The following is a 26,388-nucleotide window of genomic DNA, read 5'->3' as shown; positions in this document are numbered from 1 at the left end:
GACACATTTGAGCCTCAGCACTTTTGTTTTTCTTTCTTCCTGACTGTGTTTGTTTCCTTTCCTTAACTCATCTCAACTTTTCCTCTAAGAGGGGATAAACAGTAATGCAATGATACTAAAGCCAGAGAAAGAGAAAACATTACTCTCTGCTAGACTCTGCAATATCCTTTTCCTCTAGGCTCTGTTTCTAGGCAGGGGGTGAACCCTGACTGGAAGGGTTTGTATGTGTGTGTGTTTGGTGATGGTGTGCACAGACTTTGATATAGAAACCCTGCGACTTACCTCTGCAGTGTTAGGAAACTTTAGTACATCGTATGATGATGCACGTGATATGCTCACATGAAATACCTTTAACATGAACTGTGCATAACTCAGCAACAAGAGAGGCTGAGCAGGCCATAATAAACACTTTCAAACTAACAGTTGTGAAAACTAATATGTTTTAATGTTTTACTGTAAGGGGTATGTATATATGGAAAAGGAGTGCATATGAGTGGTGATTTTATGCTCATGTAAGATGAAATGCGAGAGTCTTTTTGTGGATGTGAGAAGTGGAACTGGGAAGACACAGTTCCCACACAATTCTCACTCAATCATTTCCCAAAATTGCCACAGTATTTTGGTGGTGTTTCTATTTTCTATTTAAATTGTATCTGTATATTTGTGTATGTTTCACCTGAACGTATCTTATATCTCAACATTCAGATTAAGGGGTCTAGCATCTGAATGTTTTGTGTCATTTCTTTCATAAAACGTTTAAAAATACAACAAGGTCAAAGGTCCAAAAACCCAGAATATAAGGTTTACTATCAAACAAAATGACAAGCAAACTTTACATTACATTTCATTGGTTCCACGTTTTAGCATAAAAAGGACTAAAAGGTTGATGAGCCCTCTATCCAATTAGTCACTGGTGCTTTCATCAGCAGCGCAAGGATTCCTAAAAAAACTCATTTAAAACTGAAAAAAAACAGAAGTACAAATCCCCCTTTTTCCTTTCGATTATCACTTTTCTTATGGCATACAACACCTCGTTAAAAGTAGAATATGTTTTTTTGTGTATTCAGGAGAGGTCAAAATTGGATGTATTACTCCTTTTTAGCAACATCCCTATGTCAATAAATGGTGCCTCATTATATACAGTATATGGCATGTTACACAACTGGGGTAAACACGGCCCAATAAGCAGTTCAACACAGACCTAGACACTGAGTCAAAAAGGCAAAGTGTGAATGCACAAAAAAGGTTCAATGTTTAAGTTCATAACTCGTAACAGGGTACTCCAAAAAATTAACTTCCCATTATCGGTCTGATGGGACCAGGACAATGTGCTGCACTGTTAAGGGATTTTTAATTTGTTCTATATCATATCCAGACCAGAACAAAGAGCAGCGAGCTGAGGGCTATTCATCTCCAGAGATGAGCTTTCACTGCCTTCTCGAAACGTTGGTTTTGTTCCTCTTCTTTTACACTTACACATAAATCCGAGCACACACACAGGCACACTAAGCTGGACATGATGGATGTCTCCGCTTCTCTTTGCTTCTCATCATCACAGTGTGTGCAGCAAAGAGAGGAATGGAGAAAAGCACTTCCTACTGATCACATTTCACCTCCCACTTCCTCACCCTCATCCGCCTCTGCTCACCACTGCTTCTCTTTTCCACCTACATCCTTTACATCATCTATACTTGATAGGCTCTAACACACTGACTCACTCCTGCCTCAATAAATACAACCAAATGAGCTCCATCGATTGCTGTACTCTACTGTGACTCTACAATGGTCAGCTCACGAAAAGAGGATTTTCTGAGTTTATCCGGTTGTTATATTTATTCTACCATCTCTATTTCTCATTTATTCTCAGTCAATCTCTAACAAAAAGAAGATAGAAAAATAGCAAATCACTTGCACAACCCATGTCTAGTGCATAAATTTGGCGGGCAAAAACCTAAATACACTGCCAAGATGGCAATCAAGATATGAGAAGCATCGACCATGAGGCGGTGATAAGAGAGGACAGCACAATCCTGTTTGCTTCAGGTAAATACCTCCTACAAACACTACAGATGAAGAGGTTTTTTAAGGCTATGTACCTTACTTTTCTTATGCATTAATAATACACTAGGAATCTTCATTCACACTTTGCAAGCAAACTGGTTTGAAATAGATTTTACGGCAATTTGAAAAAAGAGGTGTATTTGTTTGTGTATTTTTTACCTTTTTTAGCCTGATATTGCTCTTGTATATATCAAATGCTAAATTGCTGTGAATTGATTGAATGTGTTTTACTGCTGAAGGAAACCTGTAATCTTCAAGACTGGATATCTGGCTGCTGAAGGGAACAGTTATTTCATAGTGGTAAAACAAAGATATACCAGGATTGTGCAGTAACAGTGTCACTGTCTCTTAGACTTTTTACAACACACCAGCATGAACTAAAATGCAACAGCCAGCTTGAAAATGGGAAAAACTAAATAAGTAATCAAATCTTTTGTAAATAATGTGTAAAAGCATAAAGTGGATAAAAAAAACCCCAGTATACTGACAGGATCAAAAAACCATTGGTTGCACTGATTCTGTGGCTTTATTTGATCCTGTTTCTTAAATACCTCAAACACAGTGAGGGCAAAGGGGTGTCCCAGCTGGTGATGGGAGGACAGCAACACTTTGCGGTTGTCTCCATTCAGGTCCACACTGGACAGCAGGTGCAGCTTGGAGTCCAACCAGTAGAGACGCCTGTTAGATAAGTCTGAGAGGAGGAAGAAAGACAGAGGGGGCAAAATCAAGGAGGAAGAAAAAAAGAGGGAGGGGTTGGATATGAAAGACGAGAGAGAGGTCATTCCACAAAAAAAGACCTAGGGTGAGAGGTATATGAATTTAATGGCCCAGTAGCCACACCATCAATCTTGTTTGACGTGACGGCTGAGGCCGTGCGCTGAGAAAACACAGATGTGATTGTAATATTGCCGGTTGACTTCTTTACCGGGGAAAATATTTGCGCGCTAGAGCAAACTGATTAGTACGACGGAGTATTAGGGCCACATATGAAGAAAAAAAATATTTTTGCCGTGACGAGATTAAAGTCGACACGGCGACTTTAAAGTCAACATGTCGACATTAAACTCGAAATGTCGAGAATAAAGTTGAAATGTCATTTCGAGAATAAAGTTGAAATATTATGTCGACTTTAATCTCGACGTGTCGAGATAAAACTCGAAATGTCGAGAATAAAGTTGAAATTAGTTGGGAGACATAGCAACCGCTCCCACAGGTCCTGCACTGAATCCGAAATGGCTTGTGTAGATCATTTGGTCAAATTATACTTCCGAATTGGATTTAACAATAAAGAGATCCTCGCTGTTTTAGCGCAGAACCACAGTGTGGTGATTAGTGTAAGAACCATGCGTGACTCAAACTGCACCTGTGGAGCGGTTGCTTTCTCTCTGAATAGTTTCAGAGAGAAAGCAACCGTGTCAATTGACATAAAGTCGAGATTATTCTCGACATGTCGAGATTAAACTCGACATAATATTTCAACTTTATTCTCGACATTTCGAGTTTAATGTCGACATGTTGACTTTAAAGTCGCCGTGTCGACTTTAATCTCGTCACGGCAAAAATATTTTTTTTCTTCATATGTGGCCCTAATACTCCGTCGTAGATTAGTCTTGCTGGACTTACTTTAAAGAACACATTGCTGTTTTACAGTTCTATCACCTTGTATCTGTCTTCAAAATTGTTTACGTAAGACTCTATGTTTGACCTATTGCTAAAGGCCGTCAAGTAACGCTGTGGTTGAATAGAAAATTCAAGTGTGAGATACAACCACATCTGACAGCAAAGGTGCTTTACTACAGTAAGTGAGCATGAAGAAGGAAATGCAGATAACTTTAAACACGTTTCCTTTCAATTAAGAAAGTACAAAAAATGTACTACATACTTTACAACTATAATAAGTAAACACTTGTTCTGTCGAACTTATACAAACATCTTTATAAATATAAAATCTAACTCTAAAGTGGAAGAATAAAAGAAAAGTATGGACGTTTATGTAGAGCAGAAATAGCATTTTCTTGGATAACTTTGTTAAAGTTAAGATTTTTGTTAACATACAGTGGGGCAAAAAAGTATTTAGTCAGCCACCCATTGCGCAAGTTCTCCCATTTAAAAAGATGAGAGGCCTGTAATTTTTATCATAGGTATACCTCAACTATGAGAGACAAAATGAGAAAAGAAAATCCAGAAAATCACATTGTAGGATTTTTAAAGAATTTATTTCAAATGATTGTGGAAAATAAGTATTTGGTCAATAACAAAAGTTAATCTCAATACTTTGTTATATACCCTTTGTTGGCAATGACAGAGGTCAAACGTTTTCTGTAAGTCTTCACAAGGTTTTCACACACTGTTGCTGGTATTTTGGCCCATTCCGCCATGCAGATCTCCTCTAAAGCAGTGATGTTTTGGGGCTGTCGCTGGGCAACACGGACTTTCAACTCCCTCCAAAGATTTTCTATGGGGTTGAGATCTGGAGACTGGCTAGGCCACTCCAGGACCTTGAAATGTTTCTTGAGAAGCCACTCCTTCGTTGCCCTGGCGGTGTGTTTGGGATCATTGTCATGCTGAAAGACCCAGCCACGCTTCATCTTCAGTGCCCTTGCTGATGGAAGGAGGTTTTCACTCAAAATCTCACGATACATGGCCCCATTCATTCTTTCCTTTACACGGATCAGTCGTCCTGGTCCCTTTGCAGAAAAACAGCCCCAAAGCATGATGTTTCCACCCCCATGCTTCACAGTAGGTATGGTGTTCTTTGGATGCAACTCTGCATTCTTTCTCCTCCAAACACGACGAGTTGAGTTTTTACCAAAAAGTTCTATTTTGGTTTCATCTGACCATATGACATTCTCCCAATCCTCTTCTGGATCATCCAAATGCCCTCTAGCAAACTTCAGACGGGCCTGGACATGTACTGGCTTAAGCAGGGGGACACGTCTGGAACTGCAGGATTTAAGTCCCTGGCGGCGTAGTGTGTTACTGATGGGAGCCTCTGTTACTTTGGTCCCAGATCTCTGCAGGTCATTCACTAGGTCCCCCCGTGTGGTTCTGGGATTTTTGCTCAGCGTTCTTGTGATCATTTTGACCCCACGGGGTGAGATCTTGCGTGGAGCCCCAGATCGAGAGAGATTAGCAGTGGTCTTGTATGTCTTCCATTTTCTAATAATTGCTCCCACAGTTGATTTCTTCACACCAAGCTGCTTACCTATTGCAGATTCAGTTTTCCCAGCCTGGTGCAGGTCTACAATTTTGTCTCTGGTCTCCTTTGACAGCTCTTTGGTCTTGGCTTTAGTGGAGTTTGGAGTATGACTGTTTGAGGTTGTGGACAGGTGTCTTTTATACTGATAACGAGTTCAAAAAGGTGCCATTAATACAGGTAACGAGTGGAGGACAGAGGAGCCTCTTAAAGAAGAAGTTACAGGTCTGTGAGAGCCAGAAATCTTGCTTGTTTGTAGGTGACCAAATACTTATTTTACCGAGGAATTTACTAATTAATTCATTAAAAATCCTACAATGTGATTTTCTGGATTTTTTTTTCTCATTCTGTCTCTCATAGTTGAGGTATACCTATGATAAAAATTACAGGCCTCTCTCATCTTTTTAAATGGGAGAACTTGCACAATTGGTGGCTGACTAAATACTTTTTTGCCCCACTGTACATTCAGTTAAAATTTCAGATTGGGACAATACTGGAAGAAACAACACTGTGATTCCCCTTTTAATATTGGGTTTAGATTAAAGTGTGTAATAAAATACAATATCGCAGTCTACTTTAAAAAAAGAGTTAGATCACATCCATAATATGTAATGTTACTTAAGAGGAATCTGAATTAACATGCCAAAAAAACAACCCTTGAAAATGAGTCGTTTTCATTTTACTTCCCCTTTCCATTTTCTGACAAAAAACTGTTATGTTCCCTGTATAAAACCAGTGAACAAACGAACATAATCCAGCTCTCCTTCTACAGCAGTCTGGCCAACTCTCTCATTCCCCTTACTCTAAAAAATAATTTGTTTTCATACACATGTAGTGACACCTCAATTCCACAGAGTGTGGCAACTGCGTGCCTCTCTTATTCCTCAGGCAAGGGCAGCTCAGAGAAATTGGCTGGTGCCGCGGAGGGACTTGAAAGGGATGATGAGAGGTATTGATGACACAGAGCGTCTGGCTTATTAATTCCGAGGCCCGTGTTTGCTGGCTTGATTGATGAGAGGCAGACACAAACTGAGCTATAACAATAAGAGCAGCTCGAGGGTTGCAGCAACCCTAGACTGATTTCTTCTCTTAGCTCTTGCTGATTGTCTTTTTGTTTCTTGCTTTTTCAGAGTCTCTTTCTTTCGGTTGTGTGAACTCAAATACTTCCCTCTTTCTCCAAAGAGCAATATTAACATTTTAACTGTGTTTATAAAACTGCTCTCAGAGAAGATTAAGTTCCCTGTCACTGTATCATCCAATGGTTCTCTTAAAAAAGCCTCGCGTGTTTAAAGTTGTATGTTTTCTGTTCTTCCTTACCCAGAGTGATTCCATTTGGCCACTCGATGTGTTCAGACACCAGGACTTGTCGGTCCACTCCATTCATCCCGGCCTTCTCAATTTTGGCCTGATTTCCCCAATCTGACCAGTACATAAATCTGTGGAAAGGCACATACAAACCAGTTACATATAGATGGAAACAATTCAGTAAAAAAGATTTAAAAAAGAGCCAGTTTCAGGAGCAGTCACTAGGTTCTTCATGTGCAATGTCATAGTGATTTTTAAGAAAATAACTAGTATCTCAATATGTGTACTGTACTATATCACACAATGTCCTTGTCTGACTCTTGATCACATTTTCTTGACAAAATCAAATTGCTTTAATTCTGAAAAAGGCCTTGAAGACACTAGAGGAAAGTAGATACTGAGCAAAACTTCTGAAACTGGAAAATTGGATCACATTTACGAGTGTGTGTGTGTGTGTGTGTGTGTGTGGGTGTGTGGGTGTGTGTGTGTGTGTGTGTGTGTGTGTATGTGTGTGTGTGTGTGTGTTAATGAAAGCTGGGATCTTTTGCATTTATTTCATGCTCGTCTAGTTTTGTAGAGTTGTAAAAAGAGCCCTTTGGGGAACTGAAGACATCCGAGAGAAAGGGAAAGAGGCAGATAAGAGTCCTGTCATATTTCCAAATAATTGTCGCGCTGCATAATCGAACAGATGGGTGCAGAAATAGTGTTGCTATGGTTTAGTAAAAATTGACTTTGCCATCTTCTTATGTCCATCTGTCTAAAGCTCACCCTTGGTGTGGATCCACTGCGATGGCCCGCGGCTCGCTCAGCTCCGTGGCTATCAGCACTTTTCTCTTCCTCCCGTCTCCTGTGGCGACGGAGATGCTCTTGTTGCCAGAGTCGGTCCAGTAGATGTTCTTGTGGACCCAGTCAACGGCCAGGCCCTCGGGGGAGTTGAGGGAGTCGATGAGAGTCACTTGCTGTGATGAGTCACTGGCCTTGTTGATGTAAGCACTGGAGGGTGGGCGAGAAGAGCTGTGTCAATCACTGTTGTGGAAATCATGAAATACCAATGATTTAGTAACAGGTCGAAAAGGAAGACGACGAAAAATCACACATGTTGTACTTTGTTATATTGCTAGATGGAGTGTACTACATGACTTTAATACTTAGTTTCACATGTTGAGGAAATAGCATTGTACAGTTCCTCTGAAGGAGAAATAGTGTGTCTTTATCTAACAGTATCTTATAAAACCCCATGCCTCTTTTTCTCTCCCTCTGTGTTTTCCTGTTGCTTGTCCTTTCAATCTCTCTCCATTTTCCTCTTGCTTCCACTTGTCTGTCCAATCTTTTTTTCCCCCTTATTTACACTTCTTATCTTTGAACATACCACAGAATTGTCTTTCCTACACAAGGGCTATACTGGGTTTTCCTTGCATGTACTTGGTAACCCACAACATTCTCTGCAACATTTGCTTGTTCTATTAGTTTTTTCCATGTATGTAGTCTACTTCATAAGCATTACTTATGCTTACTCTCTTGCACTATTTTATTTCAACTCAGTTTCTTTTTGAACAAATATATACTTATGTTGCATTGTTGAAGGAGCCTGGGACTATATATTTTCGTTGCCCTAACTAAACAGTAGCTATTGTGCATATCACAATAAAGCCTTTGAATCTATACAATACTACAAATAATACAACCTTGATGAAAAGCTTGGAAACTTATGTCTCATTTAAGTTAACAGAAACCACATTAAGATGGTGAGTATAAACAGGAGGAGCAGCTTAACTAAAGGAGAAGGCTGGTGAGGTAGTTGGAGCAGAAGATGAGGAGGAGATGAATGAGCTGGGACTTGGAAGCAGCTTGTGTTGTTAATTGGCTGCATTACTGTTTGCCACCTTAGACATCTTCATCTATGGGGTTAAAGTAAGCCTGCTGCTGTATTGTGGTGGATAATCTATCTTCCGTGTCCCAGGGTTTATTACATGCATCCAACACCTGTCTCACACGTAGAAAATCACATTGAGGGCTGAAGAAAAAATGTTAAGTGTATTCTGAAACTGTGATCAAGTCAATATACCACACTATATATAAAATCCTCTGTTTGAAATCAAAGTCACAATACGCCTTGTTGAATAAAATAATCATGTCATTATTATTCTTCACACACCCTATTGTACAGTTTTATGTGGACGTATAATGCATAAAATAAGAATTATTTCACAGAATATTGGCAATTACACTGCCTGGCCAAAAAAAAGGTCACACACTCTAATATTCGTTGGACCGCCTTTAGCTTTGATTACGGCACGCATTCGCTGTGGCATCGTTTCCACAAGCTTCTGCAATGTCACAACATTTATCAAGATTTGTATTGATGACGGGAGATTCGGACCACTGCGCAAAGTCTTCTCCAGCACATCCCAAAGATTCTCAATTGGGTTCAGGTCTGGACTCTGTGGTGGCCAATCCATGTGTGAAAATGATGTCTCATGCTCCCTGAACCACTCTTTCACAATTTGAGCCCGATGGATCCTGGCATTGTCATCTTGGAATATGCCCGTGCCATCAGGGAAGAAAAAATCCATTGATGGAATAACCTGGTCATTCAGTATATTCAGGTAGTCAGCTGACCTCATTCTTTGGGCACACAACGTTGATGAAACCTAGACCAGACCAACTGCAGCAACCCCAGATCATAGCACTGCCCCCCACTGGCTTGTGACCTTTTTTTTTGCCGGGCAGTGTATCATTACGCCCCTGTTTTTAGTTAAACATATTCAGATTAACTTAAATAAGCAGAATAAGCAGGTTGAAGGGATGTATGGAGGGCAGACTGGAGTAAGAAATAAGACAAAGACTGATGAGTCCAAACCAACTGAGCAGATTGCATCTTTAATTGGATGTATTATTGTTTACTACAGACATCTCCATCACAGGTGAAAGTCATCGACCCGTAGCTGGCTAATCACTATGAATTAGCTTGGAAAACCACACTGTTGGAGTGAGGGAAAATGAGGATGAATAACTTTAAAAATAACAACTATTTACTTTTGGTAAAAAGCTCCTTAGCAGAGAAAAAAGTACTGCGGTGGAAAATACCATGCTTGGGTACAAGTGGCAATCAATCATATAGCTTTAAGATTCAAAGTATTCAGCTATTGAAAAAACAGGAGAGCGTATTAAAGATGAGCAAGTAACAATATTGTTAATATCAAAACCAATTACCTCGATTAAAGTATTGTAAAATGTAAGCCCTGTTGAAAACTGTGCCTAGACCATTTGAAACTAAACTAGGAAATCTAAATTTCACAAGATATTTATAGCACCTGTAATACATCTCAGTGGACTTTTTTTCTATCACGTTACGGAAAAAGCCACAGCAATTTTTGAGTTTACTCTTTGCTAAAAGGATTGTTTGAATAGAAGTTGCCTCTGATAAAGCAATGAAGCACTGTATTCATCCAGGGCTTTTATTGTTAAAGTAATATCTGATGAGTAAAGCTGTAAATGTGGAGGGCACTGTGCCTTTAATAAGGCCATGGGATTTTTATGGAGCTTATGATTTGCAAAAAAGAGTGGACGTCACAAAATCAGCAGCATAAATGCACTGAGCCGATGATATACTTTAATGCTCTTGGGTGAATGAAAAAAAAAACTCATTGTGTTGAAGGAAGGTAGGGAGAACAACTCATCCAACATCAACTCAAGCAGATCTACCTGCAGTTATTCAAATTGTCTTTGTATGTTGATTTGATGCTTACAAAGCTTATCATAACGAATGAGTTAATTCGTCCTTTCTCTGTCGCAAGCCCTTGAGAGTACCGCTGGGTTTGTGTTGAAGAATGTGTATGTGCGTGTGTCCATATGCAAATGAGTAATGCTGGTGATTATTGAGGCAGTGAAATTAGAGAGAGCATATGGCTCAGCTGAGATGATAGAAGGCCCCTCCCTCTACCTGTCAGCCTTCGGGGTGATGCATAGGCATATACACACACAATAATAATACCAGTGATTCTGTGTGTGCAAATACTGTTTGTGCTTGAAGGACAAACAACTCCACCTTTTACTGACAGATGACACAGCCCTCCAGGTGTGAGAAGGGAGCATACAGACAAACAAACACACACACACAGGCCCCAGGTGGGTCTTGCTACCAGAAGGTGTGACAGTTTGAAGCAGGCAAGACTGATGGGCTGAGGACAAATGAATGACAGAATGGCTGATGAACAAGAATAGAACATATCCTAACACCTCATTTCCTTATTTAATCGCGAGCACAAATATTAAACAAATCATAATGTATGATTAAAGGTGTGTGTGTTTTTGTGTGTGTGTGTGTAATATACCTGTATATTTTACGATGGTATAGATCACACCAGAACATCTTGTTGGTTGACACGTCTACATCCAGGGCCACTGCGTTCTTCAGCGTGGGGACAACCTGTGTATATTCACTCTTCAGCAGGTCAATGCGACGGATCTCATGGCGGTTGGTGAACATCAGGTACGGACTCTTTCCTGAGAGAATAGAAAAGACATTCACGTCACAACAATGTTTGAGCATGTCTGCCAAAGAATATGCGCCATTTATTTACAACTTTACATTGGTGAGATCGGACAGATTGGTTCCAAATCTCAAGAGATGTCCCGAGACACTTGACAGCCATTAACCTACTATTGTAACCCCGAAAGAGATCACATTAATCATTTTCAACCAATTATCTACAAGATGTGGGCCATTTCAAAAAATGTCAATCATAAGTGAGCTAGTGTATTTGTGTCAAGGAACAGTTTGCTGATATGGACGATGATACATAAAATGAAGCACACACCCAAACCTGTATTTCAAAGGTGAACCTGCATATCTGAATATTTGATAAGTAATTCAATCCATGCTGTTCCTGAGTCTGACAGACAAGGTCACATTGACTTCATACAAATGCAGCTCACTGGCAGTACAGTTTGATGTTATTAAACGCAGTCATCACGTCAACAAGACATGAACATTGCCAAAATGGTGATACGAAATAACATTTTAAGCAGTCGTGCTGACATTATTAGTCACTTATACACCGGCAATGGCGATCCCTGCCCTTGATTCCATAAAAAAAACCTCCAGACTTTACATGGCCAGGCGCTGGAATACATTAGTGAACTTTACCCCTTCCTTTCATAAATGATCTGCTGAGTTAAGCCTGCTAGCTGTTCAAGACTACAGGTTAAGGTCAAGGTCACTGAGTGTTTGCTGTACCGGCAATTTAAGACAACATTTTTATTCTATTCTATTTACATATTAGAGCTCTATGTGTATTACCTCGGAATCAATCAGTGTTCACTCGCCCTTCCCCCCCTCTTCAGATGTACTTTAGCAGTGAAAAACACATACTGTTATAAAAAGACACCATGTTTATTATTTGGGATTTTTATTCCCAGGAGGGAACAGGATGTAAGATAAACAGTGTTGTGTTCTGCACTGTACTATTAAGGTCTTTAATGCATGTTTTTTTAATGATGTGGGCATCAAATAAATTATTACTATAAACCTTTTATAAGGAGAAGACATTTTGTACACACACAGAATACTTTTGACTTAATGCTGCTCACTGAATTATTTACACAGAAAAATGAACACATACATTACGTAATGTGGCCATAGTTGAAGGCAAAGAAACGTTAAAAAAGGAGACACTCATTTAAAAGGTCTTTCTTTCTGTGTGTATTTGAGTGTGCGTTCTGCTGCTGGGTGATGTAATAAAGCACAATGTGCAGGTGGACAAAGTACACCAAATCTACACATGACAGATTTGACTATTTTTAGTACAACAGCTTGTCAAAAGTGTTTCTAGGTTCTGTTCAGTGTGAGCTGTTGGCTGGCACATCAGTTACCTTGGGCACATTTTTCAGCAGGATGTAGGTGAGCATGAGTCAAGCATTTGAAATAATGTCAGGCAGTTGACAAGGTCAAACCTCATATGGATACAAAAAATAACATTGCATTCCTGCATATGGTAGACAGACACACACAAACTGTAAACACACAAACATTGTCTTTGTTTTAGCTCAAAAGTGCTACTGTCCAGGATTCTCTCTCTTACACAAATACCCATCCATCTCTTTTTCTTGCTTCTTTCTTTCATTTTCACTTCTCTATCCTATCTGTCATGTTTCTCCCCACTCCGCACTGTCCAGTAAAGCTGAAATGCCGCCTAACGAGACAGAGTTTGGCAACAGTCACACTGAGGTACGCCCACACGCACACAATTTCATACTTTCACACAGAGCCAACCATCCCTAAATAGGTTTCCTCAGCCCTGGTTTAACACAGGCTACTGCACAGAGAGAAAATATTACATTTGTACTACTTTTTGGTTCCAATCATTTTCCTCTGACTACTAGGTTTGAAATCATAATTTTCACAAGCCGAGAGAGGTGGAGAAAGAGTGAGAGAGGAACGAAACAAGATAGAGAAAGGCAAAAGCAATGTGATGGAGGAAGATATAGTCATGGTGAAATGAAGAGGAGAAGGATGTAATTTTGGGAAGCAAGAACTGAAGTAAATAAACTAATCTAATAACAGCAGGGGAAAGAAAGTCTGATCGGTAAGGTGGCAGAGAGAAAAAAAGAAGACGAGAAATTTTAAAGTATGCATTAAAAAGAACAGAAAAGGATCAAACTTCTCTTTCATAAATCCCCCGAATGACTCTTTCAAGAAAAAATCACTTATCCTTCATCACTGTAGTCGCAGAAATCTGTCCTTCTCTAATTGAAACAAAGCTGACTCATTGTTTTTTTCCAGCTATGACAATACAGATAGCACGACATGCATTATTATCTCTCCTCAATATATCCCTGCAAAGCAACAGTCAGCTTTCTGATCCCCTAGATACATTTTAATCTGTCCTGCAAGTTCAGAGCCGTTCTGCCCGTTGGCCAATTAAGATAAAGCAGAGGGAAAAGATAATTTCAGGCTTGGGAACTGCTGTCCGGCACAGAAGAAAATCCATTTAATTTGTAACCAAGCAGATGTTTACGTTGTGGAGATGAAAAAATCCAAGACAGGTAGAGTCGGTCAGTCTGACCTGGTCCGACAAAGGAATGAAATTCTGCAGGATGATGGGGATGTATAGTTGCAGCTAGTGTGAACAGGCCAACGCTGGATGAGGTTATTAGGATGATGTTACGTCTGGGAGTAGACACACATGTCTAGGTCAGCCATGCGCATTAAAACATGTAGAGCTTGCTATATAATGATGAATATATGCTGCAGCAGGGAGAGAAATGAACCTTCAGTCAAAAGTCATCCACCTTGCTAGCATTCCTCCTGACAAAGCAACCCTTCGTTATATGTGGTGGATCGCCAGAGTATTCAAAAGATAAATGTTGTTGGGGTTTTTGGTGACCATTATAAAACATGATAGGTCATTAAAAGAATAACAGAAAGACTTGTATCAATACATATCAAATTTGTATTTCTGTTATCATTACCAACTTTCCTGAAGGAAGACAGAATACATTGTTTTGAGCTTGCCTATTAAAAAGCAAAACACTGCAGGAAAAACTTCTGAGATGAGGTTTGACAGTGTTCCACAATGTCTTGGGTCCCATGGCAAAATAATTTGATGATGGGGTAAATCTGACCACTGCTTTAAATGCAGTTTTGAAAAGTGTGTGCTCAAACTGTCATGTGTGGTAAAAACTGCTCTTGGCACTGTGGTTAAACCCGCAGTACACTGTAGATGAGAGAACAAGGAACAAGACAAGGAAACAAGCGCAAAAACAGAAAAGGAAGAGTTTTAGTCCACAGGCAGTTTGTACATTTCCTGAGCATCGTTGTGACAGCGCGCCCTGCTTTTATCAACCAGTGTGTGTGTGTACCTGTATTGTTTTCATGCAGTCATAACTTTTTCATCCTTATCTTCACTCCTGCCTGAACATTTGGAAACTTTTATTTGAAAACATTTAAGAAAGTTAACTGCGTTCATAAAATATTCAACATTTACCCCCAAAACAACTGCTGTTGAATTTGTAGGATGCTAAAGTTCTTAGAATAACTTGTCAATTGCATCGTTTACTCATAAGAATGCTAGTTAAGAAAGTCAAAGTCAAAGTCCACTTTATTGTCAAAGTTTCCACATGTGTTATACATAAAGAACATTGAAATACCGTTTCTGGCAGTCCCACAGTGCAAATATAAAAGAACATATAACATAAAAAGATAAGAGCCTAGAAAAAAAGGGTGGGTAAAAAGGGGTATACAAAACAAAAACTAAGTAATATATACATATGTTAGACACAATCAACACAGTTTGACGGTAGTGCAAGTAGTTCTTTAGTGCGAAAGCCATTCTGTTGTGTTTTTTTCCCGGTTTTTAGCAACCCTGCAAACATTTTATTCAAATTATGAGATTATAAACGATATGATTATTAGCATAAAGAACCTCTTTAGTCAAACTGCTTTATTTTATTAAGCCTGATTAAAAAATAAAAATAAAATTGGACACTGGCTAAATATCATCTCTAGAATTCATGCTGCAGTAATTCTTTTTGTGTTGAGTGATCAGTTGTGACATACTTGTTATATGTTAAGCAATGGGGTCGAGGTGTTATTTCACTTTATGTTTACTATGTGCATTCATATTTTCATTCCTCTCCTTCTCGGTCTAGGCCCTGTCAAATTCAATTTGGCTTCAACTCTAATTTATGTATGAGAGAAGACTACACTGGTCAAGAAACTGCTGCCTGTGAGGATCCATCCCTCTGATACTTTCTGTAAACTCCGACACTCTGTGTAGCTCTGTCCTAACCATACTGTAATACATAGCTGAAGTTGATGACTCGGGTGTGGCATGAAAACCATAACGTGTAAACACAAAAAACAATGAGTGTAATTAGTGTAGAGCAAGTCCTTCTTCAAGGGACTTTATGGACGCTGCCATGTACTAAGACAACCACACACACATTCACAAATACCAGCTGAGGAGAGGGAACAGATCTGGTACTTTAAATTTAATTAGCATTGCTAGCGTTGCGTATTACTATTAATCTGCAGAGCCTGAAACCATGTGTAAATGCATTCTTTGTACATTGGAGAATGCAAAGAGTAAAGGTTATCTTATTCAATTATCTACACAGGCTCAACTTGCACCAACTACAACAAACACAATTGGAAAATGCATTAAAAAAAGTGTAAATATATGCCATTGCATTTAAACTGAGTACGACATAGTGTTTTTCTGTGTGCCTCCGAGATAGAAAAAACGTGAACTTCAATGAGTGCAAATGGTATTGGCACTGGGCACGTGTCACATCTTATCACAGAATGTCACACTCCTCCTGGGCAGTGTTTGTGCATGAACCATCACCCGACTACTCAAAATAACTATGTGCTCATTTGTGTGAACAGAATCTCAAAGTGTTCATCTATGTTAATGTCTGTGAATGTGGGCATACTTGCATCTAGGAATGAGTTCACAGGCAAATCCGGCTTCATTATGTCCACATTATGTCAGCTTCACGAAGCAAACATCTCCTCATTTATGTTCCCATCTATATTTGTGCCTCTTCAGAAACCTCAATAATCCTGTCACATTTTAATGTTGAGGCTGTCTGCTTCAACATGCTATGACGTGTGTCATTATCAATCCCAACATAATTTCAATGAGCAGAAAGACATTCCAACAATCCATCCATCCATCCATCCATCCATCCATCCACCATCCATCCATCCACCCATCCATCTTTTTATCTTCTTCATGCCTTTCCTCTTGACTGACAAATGTCTTGGCTTTGAAAGGACTGTTTGTACTGCCTAAGAGCAATACAGATTCACACATAGAAGCATGAAGCAATCAATGGTGGTTTTTATGCCACTTAACTTAAGAGTGAGAACCTGTTTTCTGCACTAATCTCTCTCATTACCAGACCACTTGATCCCATAATGACTCAACCTAAGACCGATGGTGGTAATCACTGGTAACACTCTTTTCTCCCTCTTGTCCCAAAAAAAAGTTAATTTACTGTGTAACTTGATCAGTTAATGATTCCATTCCCACTTCAAGTAAATTGGTGGTCGCAAGGCATTCAAACTGCCAGGGCAAGTTTATGTTTGCTGTAAAATTATAACATTGAAAAAGCACTGAGGATGTACTAAATATATATTTTGACGTATACGTATCTATTCAGCCACCCTTCAATTTTCAAAGAAGAATTATCTGATGTTGCCCAATAGCACTGAAATTGTTCTTTCAGCTCAGCTACACATAGATTTAAAAATATAAGTATAATTTATCAAAACATCAGTAAATATCAGAGCTCTAGTTTGTAATCGGTAGCAGGAGTGTTGCAATTGTTCTAATGATTGTTGACTTACAACGTGGAGCTTGTTTGGTCGTAGGTGTACATGTAGATCTAAAGAGGATCTTCACTGGACCGATTTTGAAGAACAACCTTGCCTGGTTTAGCTTAAAGGACAATATTTTATCTCTATTCAAACCACTACTTGGAGTGTTTACCCAGGCCAAAGAGGGGTTCAGACCCTGCTTAGTGTGCGGGCAGGATCTCTACCCACAGAACATGCTCCTTGACACTCCAGAGGGAGCAGAAGCAGCTGGCTGCAAACTTTTCATTAGTGAGGACTGCAGAAAAAGGTGGCAAATATTTATCTTTGCACAGATTGCTCTGCAAGGCCTGCATACAAAGCGAGCTTCCCTTTTCACAATATCCCACAGTGTGAGAATAGTGTGGGATGTGCCTCTGTAGCTATAGGTGATGGAGCTGGCGAGTAATTGGTGTGTATATAAGGGCTGATTTTGACGTGTGATTCTCTTTGTGTACATGTGTGCCCATGTCAGTGTGTTTGTGAGAATGTCCATCTTTGAAGGTGTGGGTGTTAACCTGAATAAGTGTGTGTGTGTGTGTGTGTGTGTGTGTATGTGTATGTGTATGTGTATGTGTATGTGTGTATGTGTGTGTGTGTGTGTGTGTGTGTGTGTGTGTGTGTGTGTGTGTGTGTGTGTGTGTGTGTGTGTGTGTGTGTGTGTTTGACAAAGGGCTCACCAACGGCCTTGCAGGTTTTGGAGGCAGGGTCCATCTCGTAGCCTTCGTAGCATTCACACTTATAATCTCCTTTGTAGTTGATGCAAATCTGACTGCAGGCGTCCGGGTTCTCACATTCATCTATATCTGTGGAGAAACATGTGAGGAATCTGATTGTAAAGGTTGTTCATTTCCAATGAATACTTTGATTCTTCAAATGGAGGATTTATATTATTCTATGCAAGAGTGTTAACATACATGATTAGACCTTAAATTATATGAAAAGTACATTTAATTTGCATGGATATGAACCGAGTCCATCATCGCTTTTAAAGGCATGATCAAGACAGGGATATTTCTTGTGCTTTCCTGAACTAAACTTTTCCCTGTCAACTGCACCGGTACATTGTCCTTGCTTCTCTATTCAGGACAAACTGTCACAGGATTATACACTTAAACACCTTAACTAAATAAAACCAATGCACGACTGGCTAACATTTTGGGAAATAGCTTGTTTGAAAGCAAACCCACAGCAGGGTGAGACGATCAATAACAATTTGATCTCATTGAGATCAGGAATCAGGATGTGTTTAGTCAAGCTTAGCAACAGGACATGAAGGAGGGGAAACTACAACAAAGAAAAACAAATCTCTGTTTGGCAACTTTGAAGCTTTCCTATAGGCAATATGTGTATTATCTTATTAGTGTAATTAAACTAAAGAGACCTGAAAATACTAAAATCTGACTTTTAGAGAAATTGAGAATGTATGAGCTTTTCCCATTATTTAAATGCCGTTTTTGCAGCAGTTCCATAATGAGAAATAGCTGAGTTTAAACCCTGTGAAACTGTCAAATGAAACAGAGGGTGGAACATTTGCATAGATCACACCAGCCCAGACAACAGTGATGCATTAATGGTCATTAAGGTGGTCATTTCATTTCAAATCTTATATTTTCTTCACCTCCACATGTCTTTTTGTCCAAGAGTTTGTACCCAGAGGGACAGTCACACTCGTAACCAATTTTTCGGTCCTTGCAGATGTGGGAGCAGCCGCCGTTGTTGTCTGTGCACTCATTCAGGCCTGCACAGAGGGGGGAGCGGTGGGAGGAGGGATAGAAAAAGAGAGAGGGACCAGGAGGGGAGGGAAGCAAAGAAGAGTTGAATATCGATAAAATGATTCCAGCAGTCTTTTGGACAGAAATTCAGCCTGGATGAATCATAGAGAAATAGTTGGACAGAAAGAGAAACACCAAAGTGTGTCTGTGTTCATAGTTTTGATCATCCTGCCAGTAAAGATAAGTTTGTCCTGTCAAGTGTTTCAAGTTGCACATTAAAACTCCATTAAAATAGGGAACACATTGAGCTTAACAGCAGTAGAAAACAAAGGGGGTAAGTCTGTGTATGTGTGTGTGTGCGTGCGTGTGTGTACAGTATATTCATTGGAATGCTTGTGTGTCTGTGTACAGGCACAGTCTCAGCCAAATGCAACTGGAATCAATCCATACTCCAACAGCGAGCTTGGCCACATGTACCAGGTGCCACTCCACTATGAGGCCTATTGTTAAATGCTGACCTTCATCCTCTCATTTCAGTGCCTCCTTTTTATTCATCCTTTTATGAATTTTAAAAGGGAAAAACCTTCATTTTGTATCTGTTTCTGCAGCTCCATTATATTAGTTTGTCTTTAAAATACCCTTAAGGGAGTAGAAAGAGATCACTGTAGAAGGCTGAAGCTGGCACTTCATTACCGGTGTGCATTACAGATTAAAGCTTTAAGGCTACAGGTTCATCTGTGAGACAGAAAGAGACAAAAAAACGAGAGAGAATGCAAGAACAGAGGGAAACCGAGAATGAAAAAGAGGGTTTGACTTTGAGAGAAATTTAACAAAAAATGAGTTTGTTTTTGAAGTACAGTCAGTTAATAATTATAACAAAACCTTTTTCAACTGATTATTTTTTTTATCTATCTACAGCCCTTTAGGCTTCAAATATACGGACACTGTCAATACTGTATATCAACTTATTTTCAAGCACAAAAATTAAACCTGATGTGATCAGTCTCTGCCTTTTTTCAGAAATTGGAAAAACGTTTTTTGAGATGAGTAGTACTCCAATGACAATATTTCACTAACCTAATAAAAATCTGAAATCTTTGAAGTTCCCCTTCAAGGGAAATCTTCATAAATTAAAAGTTACATTCAAGACAATTCCAGAGTCAACTGAATAGGTGTTTGGTGAGGAAAACTTTACAGGCCTGCACAGGGCCTTAACCTCAACTTCATCTAAATCATTTGGGATGAGCTGAGCCATTCTGTATGGCCTAATATGAGTGAACATCCCTTAAGCTAATGATGCGGCTAAATGGTAACTGATCACTGCTGTAGAGCTCCAAAATCTTGTGGAAATACGGTTATATTTATGTGCGGGTCTGTTAGGTTTAGATCATGCAAGCACCAGCTTCACATCCTGCTTTCGGTTCTATGCTACTTCACTGATTGACAGTTGGCAGTGATAATGCAACTACACATGCAGCAATGTGCCATCAAATGCAGGGAAGTAGGAGATTTTTAGCAAGTAAACACTGACGTGAACAAAATATTTAGAGTAGGCAATGCATTCAAAACCCATTTTAGACCTTAAAGACACTCAAAATGTGTTTAGGCAAATAATATGCTATTTTGAAGACATTTAAAATGTGGTTATTTCCCATGTTTGATGTAATGGCATTTTGTAAGTTACAGCTAAAAGAAGGGGGGTGCAGGTTTGCACTTAAACACCCTGAAAAAAGATGTTTGAAGTTAATGGTACAGTTACTGGTCAATCTCATTACAGTCTATTACTTTCCGCCACGAGATCAGAGCTAGCTGAAAGAGCAGCACACTCACATACAGTATCATATTATACCTATGGTGATGATCGGCTTGATCCCCTTGAGCAATATCTAGAGTCTACAGCCTCTGTGAATACTTGAGTGCAAGTTATATACATTCTATTAACAGGTATGTTTTTCTCATCTGCCTCACTCTGTTAGCAGCTGGACTGCACTGCTTGTGATGTGAGATCCGTGACTGAAGCCCGCTAAGTGGTAATTATCAATGGTGTGTGGATAATCCATGTAGTTTCTTATGGGTGATGTAGTCAGATCACGTTTCCCTGGATTAGAACGCACTAGAGGGCAGATTGGCTCAGCTCTTTGATCGTAACAAGGCAGTTGAGAAATGTCCGGATTTACCCTGCCTTGATCAAATGAAGCTTCTTTTGCTGAGAAGAGTGACCACCCACATCAGAAGCAGTTGATGAGGGTGTGCATCAATGCTGTTGCACCAGTGAGTATGTACACCCATGCTTGCCTGAGGTGGTGAGAGATCTAATGAGTTCCTTGGTGTGTGTGTGTGTGTGTGTGTGTGTGTGTGTGTGTGTGTGTGTGTGTGTGTGTGTGTGTGTGTGTGTGTGTGTGTGTGTGTGTTGACTATGTGTGTACCCAGGATGCCAAAACATTTGTATTCTCTATCATTACTAAGAGGTTCTCATACTTCAAAAGAGGGTTGTTTCTTTTGTAAGTGACTCAAATTATTCAAATTAGTCAGATCTTCCTTTGCTAGATAAAGGTGTGTGTGTATGAAGAGAAATGGAGGATAATCATCTTACCACACTCCTTCATGGGTTCATCAGACCAGTCCTTGCAGTCTTTCACATTGTCACACACCTTGCTGCTGTCAATACACTCCCCGTTCTTACAGCGGAACTTTTTCTGCCCGTCACACTTTGTAACTGTGAAGAGGACACAGCAAAGTTAGGGATCAGGGTTTAAATTTAACATGCCATGTATAACATTCAAATTGGTGACACTGTTGAACACAAACAGACACAGTGGTACGGTACATGACAGCTTCTTATACACAAATGTACAGGTGAATTATAAAGAGTAAAATACACACTTCAGCTGGACTTCAAACATTGGCTTCAAGATCAATATTCCTGACAACTATTCTGTTTTATAATCTGTAAGCTCAAGGTCATGCTTACACCATATGCAGTAAAACATAGCTGTAATTTCATTTGACATTAAGCCTCTAACACTTTCTTTCCTCTATGTTCTGGTTGAGTTAGTAGCACAGAACTTACTTCTTTAAGCAGTTTCCAGAAAGGTCAGATTTCACTAGTGCAGCCAATTTCAGCCATCTGTGCTACTATATCCCCTGTGAGCCTTGTTGGTAGTATCAGAGTTGTAAATAGCTTTGTTGGGGGAATCAAGTATGACAAAAAGGCAGTGAAAAATGCTGAGATCTCTCTCTCTCACTTTGCTCACGGAATATGAATCTTATTACAACATTCAGATGAACATACAGACACCTGACCTTCTGCGTTATAGAATATACTTTAAGTAAAAATGTATTAAATATAGCTGTTTAGTTATTGTTCAACGGCTCTTACTCATCTGACACTTACTGTTGACACAGCCAGCTTCATCACTGTAGTCTGGACAGTCGTGAACTTTATTACACTGTTTGGTGCCGTGGATGCAGGATCCATCGCCGCACTGGAACTCATCAGGACGACATGTGAGCAGGGCTGCGGGACACAAACCAAACACAACAAAAATTAGAATAGAATTTCCTGTTACAGTACAATTACAGTAAACTCGTAATTTTTTGGTGTTGCAAATACCGGGATTAGCAGTAAGATCTCATTATGAGAAGATGTAAAAACTAACACAACAAAGAGTCACTGATGGAGAAGAATCACACACACACACACACACACACACACACACACACACACACACACACACACACACACACACACCAATCGTTTCATCATATCTCTCCCTCATCGGTATCTATAAAGATGTGCATGTGCATGGGTGTGTGCATTTGTGCGTGTGCACACTATCTGTTTTACTTTGTTTATTAAGCCCACCTGGAGTGCATCCCAATCGGAAAGTAATCAGTCACACAAATACCTGCACAGATAAAACCCCGATGGAAATAATAAGCAGGCAGGTATTGCTTTACCAGCCGATGAAAACCCACATCTACGCATTAAGCGTGTGTGTGTGTGTGTTTGTGCAAGTGTGTAGGGGCATTTGTTTGAGCTTGCTCTAACAGCGAGGGCAGGTTTATTCAACTCATTCGTCTTTTTAACTGGCTGTTTAATTATTCATGTTTTGTGTGTTAGACTTGCTCTGCCAAGAGAATGTAGGAAGACATAATCAATGGCTGTGGATACCACAAAACAGCGTGGCGCACAAGCACTATATCAGTAAATATGGGTTGGAAACACAGACACACACACTGTTTAACACTAAGGGAGCACAGTTCCACAAATGTACACATCACTGGACCAAACTGAAATGCATGTAAGCAGCTAGCATTTGCACTCATCATGAACACACAGAAGGGGCAGACTTATTAGAATAAGATAATGGCGGAAATTATCCTATGCCATCATTACATGTGCTGGTTCTTCCTGCCAAATGATTGGGATCTGAATTCAACTTATGATGAATCTCCAAGATGAACAGATACTAAAATTGACTGCCATCTTCACAAATGCTTGCAGGAGTGAAAGGAGAGAACTAAGCAGCGATACGATTTGAGCATTTCTGATTTACATTAACCTCCTGCCACCCTCCTCGACGTCACTTGTCTCAGCACGTCGTGAAATAACACAAGATTATTGAGACGGATGTTTCAAATAAGATGGGAGATAATAACCAGGGGACAGGTCCGTGGGAATGAGCAAAGTTTGATGGAATAGAGGAGGGAAGAACCAAATGGAGACATGCAATGATTCTCACATTTCTAATTTACATTGAAATGTTGCACCTCCCAACGCTGAGCTCTGCTTTCTCATTTCCATCAGCCCGACATCTAAATCTATTACATCTTGTTTCACGCAAAGCTCCTACCGCCCACTTTTATTCACAATGAGATGAGCAAGCGCGCCATATCAAACACATATAGTACACAAAGCTCCTGTCTCATCACATCTCATTCGACACCTTGAGATAGTTATGCACATGATGGCAAGGCAAGTCGACTTAGAAGTCTTCATTATTTAAGTAAGTTTTGTCTATTTCATTTAATGTGTATTTTCTTTATTGGCATTCCTCCCAAATAAAGTCCTTAACCATAAACCTAAATTTGAATTACATCTGAGTAGCTAACCAATTGAGTACAGTTTTGTTTTTAAAATAATTAAACTGCAAATTGGTCGTAAAAGCCTTTGTTTTCCTTTAAAGTCACAATTTTTGCAATTATTTCAAGGTCCTGTGAGAACCAAAAGGGAGACACCTCTAAGGGGAAAAAGAAACCCTTGAGAAGATGAGCTATTTCAGGAAACTAATTAATACTCATTCATCAAATTCATCTTTGACAATAGGTAGAACCAAGAATAACCAGCTAATAACCAGGAAAGACTACTATAATTAAAATGAGCATACTGGAATAAAACATTCATATTTTATTATTAAGAAAGGATGGACTGAAAGCAGGAAAATAATGACCAGGTAAGTTTAAATGTAGATATCTTCCCCATAGACTATGATGCTCATTTGCATTTGGTTTTCATAGGTTATTCAAATCCAAACCTATCCCTTCATGCAGTGCATACCTACAAAGTCGTTTAAACCTGAAATATAATGATTGAGAGATGGCATGGTTTTAAAGATCACTTTTACACTGTATGTACAGTGGTCTATACTTTTTCAGTGTCTCTTGCTGCATGGTATTTGACTTATGAAGTGACTACAGCAGACTGGAGTGCCTATATGAGTGCTCTTCCAACCTTCCATGATTGCATTATTATTTCATTATTTGCGTGTGCATGAAAATCTGCTGTCTGTGACTGTAGTTGTGAGCACAGGTATCAACATGTGTCTGTGTGTTTGATTGTGTGTGTTTGTGCGTTAGTGTGCTTGTCTCATGTCGTATGTGCAATGCTGCTGTCATCTCCCTAAGTGGTGGGTGGGTGTGTGAAGAGCACACCAGATGGGGGTCTCACTTCACGAAGGACCCTCACACCACACACACACACACACACACACACACACACACACACACACACACACACACACACACACACACACACACACACACACACACACACACACACACACACACACACACACACACACACACACACACACACACACACACACACACACACACACACACACACACACACACACACACACACTTTCTCCTTCTGCTTCCACAGATCACATAGTTGAGCAACAAACTCATCATGGAGCATCATTATAAAGTTGAAGCCTTGATCTTTCGTCAAACATTTGGTGGCACAACATGACTTTCTTTGTTCACGACACATGACATGTCAGCCTTTGATGTAAATGCCTTCAGTAGTCACACACAACCATTGTTCCACAACATGCATCACTGATGGCATGCATTAATTGCCTTCATTAAAGCCTAAAGGTGAAATTAACTTTTATATTAACTTTTAAATGAATGAAAACAAAACAATCAACCCTCCAAACAAGTACTGACAGAAGCCATAGTGTCATAGAAACGATTACCTAAAAGAACCATAGTGATCATATGACATACTCATTACAACGAACACTGTCAATGTAAATGCATGGCAAAACTGCATCCGTGAGCATGTGTGGAGAGGTCAAGGTACATGACTGGACTTAAAAAAGATACATGGAGTTGTTTCAGATTTTTTTTTTTTTTTAAGACATGTTGGTTTTATTTACTCATTGTTTTTTTTCTTTAGTGTTTGGAAAACAATACATTGGTTTTCAATGTAAGGGGTTATGCTATTGGGTGATAGGATTTATTAGAATGAGAGGGTTTATCCTGATTAAAGTTCAAACGAAAGCAGCATTATCCTTAAGAAGCCTATTTACTCATTTATCCAACTACTCATTATTCCATACACATCAATACAACATATCCACAGATGACCTACCACAGTTTGCTTCATCTGATTTATCCTTGCAGTCTGCATCTCCATCACACTTCCAGTTCATGTGGACACACTCCCCGCTCCCACACTGGAACTCTCCCACCGGGCAGCGAGGTTTCTGGGGTTCCGTCCTCCGGCTGCAGCGCTCCATGGACTCGTCTGACTTGTCCTTGCAGTCTGGGTCTCCGTCGCAGCTCCACAGGGTGGGGATGCACTCGGAGTCATTGCAGCGGAACTCGTGCTGGCCGCAGGTGGGAGCTGTGCATTTCTCCTCATCGCTGGAGTCCCCGCAGTCGTCGTCGCCATCACACACAAAGATTGGTGCCACGCACTTCCCATTACGGCACTGGAAATCTTTGGAGGGGCAAGCCTTGGCATCTAGGGGAAGAATGGGACAGGTGGATGGAAAAAAACAGGAGATAATTATTTAGAGAGACATAAAAGATTATATAAAATGTACTATAAATCTCATTATTCCCTCAAACTTGATTGAGCCGCCATAAAACAACGTCCACTTAAACTTATTTTGGAAGCAGACATGGGCATGGGAGTAGATGAGAGAAAATGTGAGTCAGTGGACAGATATACTGTAACTTAACACTGCATATATTCCAACTCTGTGGGGGAGTAGGAATGTGTGCTGAAATAATTATTTTCTCTGTTATCTGGCGATGTGAAAGAAAGATTTAGCAAAAACTAAGAGGCAAATAGAGATGTTCCTTATTTTCTCTGGGGCTTTGGCTTCATGTTGAGAGTAAAATAAGGAGTAAGATCTAAAGATAAACTAGTGACTCTGCATGGTGCTGTGGAGCATCTTTTTAAAGCACACAGGGCTTGGAAGTTAGACAGTAAAAAGCATAGCAGACAG

At 39.8% G+C, this 26,388-nt stretch overlaps 1 protein-coding gene across 1 annotated transcript in view; it reads right to left on the bottom strand.

Moving 5' to 3' along the window:
• The window catches only part of lrp8 (low density lipoprotein receptor-related protein 8, apolipoprotein e receptor), a 148,384-nt gene that overhangs the window by 21,325 nt on the left and 100,671 nt on the right, over nucleotides 1-26,388 (bottom strand). Inside the window, 9 exon segments of the mRNA XM_063891900.1 lie at nucleotides 2,613-2,752; nucleotides 6,575-6,693; nucleotides 7,331-7,555; nucleotides 10,897-11,068; nucleotides 17,606-17,731; nucleotides 18,547-18,666; nucleotides 21,234-21,356; nucleotides 22,035-22,157; nucleotides 25,524-25,898. Coding sequence (XP_063747970.1) covers nucleotides 2,613-2,752; nucleotides 6,575-6,693; nucleotides 7,331-7,555; nucleotides 10,897-11,068; nucleotides 17,606-17,731; nucleotides 18,547-18,666; nucleotides 21,234-21,356; nucleotides 22,035-22,157; nucleotides 25,524-25,898 — 1,523 coding nt within the window.

This window comes from Eleginops maclovinus, chromosome 9 (genome assembly GCF_036324505.1).
Source record: "Eleginops maclovinus isolate JMC-PN-2008 ecotype Puerto Natales chromosome 9, JC_Emac_rtc_rv5, whole genome shotgun sequence".
Lineage (NCBI taxonomy): Eukaryota > Metazoa > Chordata > Actinopteri > Perciformes > Eleginopidae > Eleginops > Eleginops maclovinus.
This window is presented reverse-complemented; position numbering and strand designations above follow the sequence as displayed.